We start from the raw sequence: 3,328 nt of genomic DNA on the forward strand, positions 1-3,328 counted from the left end.
GGGTCAACTGGGGAAATGTTATTTCAAAATGGCCACGAAAGGGAGAGAGGTCTGAAAATTGAAACTAAAACAGCTGTCAGCGACTTCTCTGTAATATATTTGCTTCTGGTTCCAGAAGCCCAGGCAAGCAGAACATAACTTTAACAAACACATTTAACTAGAACATTACACAATCTTTAAGAGGGGTTAAAAGTGGTTCCTTGACATCTAGGGAATCGATAAGAAATTAAGCAAAGTTCCAGGTGACGTTTGGCAATGTGCAAGGATCTGGAAAGAACTCACCAAGGACTCCAAGCTGAGGAAGAGACTGACTCCTGGGGGTGCTGGAAGGGGATGGGGGAGAAGAGCCTTGGATAGATTGGTACTCAGGTGCCTCAGTGGCAGGGCCCGGGCGGCAGAAGTGGCCACCCTCTTCAGGTCTGGGTGGGCAGGGCCAGCTCTCTACGTGCCTGTTTGTTCTACACACCACGCCTGGTCTCAGATGCTCTGGCGCAAGCTTGAAGGGCAGCCTGGCCCTCCTGCTCTTACAGGGGGCTTAATTCTGTGCAAGAAGCAACTGTGTATATTTTCCATGCACGCAAGATTGACTTCAACTTAAAAAATTTTTTTAATGTTTATTTATTTTTGAAAGAGAGAGAGACAGTGGAGGAAGGGCAGAGAGAGAGAGGGAGACACAGAGTATGAAATAGGCTCCAGTCTCTGAGCTGTCAGCACAGAACCCGACACTGGGCTTGAACTCATGAACCACGAGATCAAGACCTGAGCCGAAGTCGGACACTTAACCGATTGAACCACCCAGGTGCCCTGACGTCAGCTTTTTAAATTAAGAATTCTATTTTATATATTTCAGCTCTACACTGTGAATAATAAGCGATTAGCACAATATTTAAAGAAATAGATACTATTTTGTACTTTTACTTTTTGCCACTGCTAAATATCAAAGTCAAGGATCTTCATCTGTTTTTTCTTTTCACGTAAGATAAAGTTTAATTTCTTGGGGCGCCTGGGTGGTTCAGTCAGTTGAGCATCCAGCTCTTGATTTTGGCTCAGGTCATGATCTTGCGGTCCATGGGATTGAACCCTACATAAGGCTCTGTGCTGACAGCCCAGAGCCGGCTTGGGATTTTCTCTCACTCTCTCTCTGTCCCTCCCCTGCTCACACATGCTCGTGCGCACGCACTCTCTCTGTCTCCACTCCCAAAATAAATGAACATTAAAAAGGAGAAGTTTAATTTCTTGGGTCCCTTATTTGTTTCTGGCAAGCAGAACAGAATTTAATGAACACATTGAAACGTCCTGGGAGTACTCTCAGTTCTTGAAGTCAGGGTCCTGAGAGCTCGCCAGTACAGGTAGTGGCTTCCTGTCCCAACCCAAGGAAGAGAGAATGCCCCATGACTCTCCTCCCACCCCTGGTGGAAGTGAATTTCTTTGGCCATTCAAAATACCTCTTTCTCCTCTCTATCCTGTCTCTTATGGCCATGTGACCATGGGTGAATTGCATGATATCTTTTCATCTGTAAATTGGGGGTGATAATATCTAGTTTTCAGTGTTAAAGGGAAGATCAAGAGACACCACTTAATAAATGCGTTGTTCCTCTTCTCTTTCCCACCTGCAGGGCTGCTAAAAATGAGAATTTTTTTTTCTAGTGTGAAGCATGCTGTCTCTCCCCTGTTAAGAAGCTCTCCTTCCTCCCTATGTGACATCCTCCAGCATTCTCCTCCATTACATCCCTGCTTTCAGTTTGCACCCAATGAAGCTTGATTTGTTTCCTTAAGCATCTCACTTAGCAGCCCCTACTCCTACCAGTTTTATGGTTTAGCTTTTTCAAAGGAATTGATGTTATAAAACAAAAGTTTATGAGAATCTAAGTTTGTTGAGAGGTTGTGAAAAGCCTTATATTCATATGTTTTTCACAACTCTAAAGGAACCACCATAAAGAATTAGGTTCGGAAATGAGGATTTCTAAGGTGAGGGGTGTCCTGTAATTAGACCCCTAATCCACAGAGTGGTTGTGGAGAGGAGAGGCTGTGTCACTCAGGAATCAAGTCCTTGCCATCACATAGGGCAGATAGCTGCAGGCTTGTCCTGTGGAGGTGATGAGCCATAGTCACAGCAGGAGTGCTGTAGGTTAGATGAAGGAAGGTTTTCTAGAGTAAAGTCTGTTCTATTTCAGGGTGACCAGCAGAGAAATATTTGAAGTCTGCATATAAGGAGGTCTTTAAAAACAAATTAGGGTTAGGTATGTTTTATTTCTCACGTCAAGTGGCTGGACTAGTGAGCTCATAAGGCCCTCTGCAGAACGAGGCTTCTTTGCTCTGCCTCTTTTTTTTCTTCTTACTCTCTATTTTGTGTTTTTGCATGTGTGTGTCTGCGGCCTGCTTGGTACAGTGGGAAGAAGTCAGTGGCTACGATGAAAACCTGAACACCATTCGCACCTACCAGGTGTGCAACGTCTTTGAGCCCAACCAGAACAACTGGCTGCTCACCACCTTCATCAACCGGCGGGGGGCTCATCGCATCTACACAGAGATGCGCTTCACTGTGAGAGACTGCAGCAGCCTCCCCAACGTCCCAGGTTCCTGCAAGGAGACCTTCAACTTGTACTACTATGAGACGGACTCAGTTATTGCCACCAAGAAGTCAGCCTTCTGGTCCGAGGCCCCCTACCTCAAAGTAGACACCATTGCTGCAGATGAGAGCTTCTCCCAGGTGGACTTTGGGGGAAGGTTGATGAAGGTCAACACAGAAGTCAGGAGCTTTGGCCCTCTTACTCGGAATGGTTTTTACCTCGCTTTCCAGGATTATGGAGCCTGTATGTCTCTCCTTTCTGTTCGCGTCTTCTTCAAGAAGTGTCCCAGCATTGTGCAAAATTTTGCCGTGTTTCCAGAGACCATGACTGGGGCAGAGAGCACGTCTCTGGTGATTGCTCGGGGGACATGCATCCCCAATGCAGAGGAAGTGGACGTGCCCATCAAACTCTACTGCAATGGGGATGGAGAGTGGATGGTGCCCATTGGGCGCTGCACCTGCAAGCCTGGCTATGAGCCTGAGAACAGTGTGGCCTGCAAGGGTAAGTCCTAGGGCCTCTTAAGGCCTCTGCTTCTTGCCCACCTGGGACAGGGTCCAATCTGCAAATCTTCCCCACCTCCAGCTTTGGGTCATAAAGGAGCAGAAGAGCCTGATGGCTTATTACAAAGCTCTGTGGGAGTTGGGGGGTTCCTGGGTGGCTCAGTCAGTTAAGCATCTGACTCTTTTTTGCGGCTCAGGTCATGATCTCATGGCTCTTTGGTTCAAGCCCTGCATCAGGCTCTGCACTGACAGCACTGA

The 3,328-nt window shown here is 46.9% G+C and overlaps 1 protein-coding gene across 1 annotated transcript; it reads left to right on the top strand.

Moving 5' to 3' along the window:
• Nucleotides 1-2,359: 2,359 nt before the first annotated feature.
• LOC116738290 (ephrin type-B receptor 1-like) lies at nt 2,360-3,082 on the top strand. The gene has a single exon (XM_032594576.1). It carries the CDS (start codon nt 2,360-2,362, stop codon nt 3,080-3,082), a length of 723 nt encoding a protein of 240 aa, XP_032450467.1.
• The last annotated feature ends 246 nt before the right edge of the window (nt 3,083-3,328 follow it).

Source organism: Lynx canadensis, chromosome C2, assembly GCF_007474595.2.
Source record: "Lynx canadensis isolate LIC74 chromosome C2, mLynCan4.pri.v2, whole genome shotgun sequence".
Classification (NCBI taxonomy): domain Eukaryota; kingdom Metazoa; phylum Chordata; class Mammalia; order Carnivora; family Felidae; genus Lynx; species Lynx canadensis.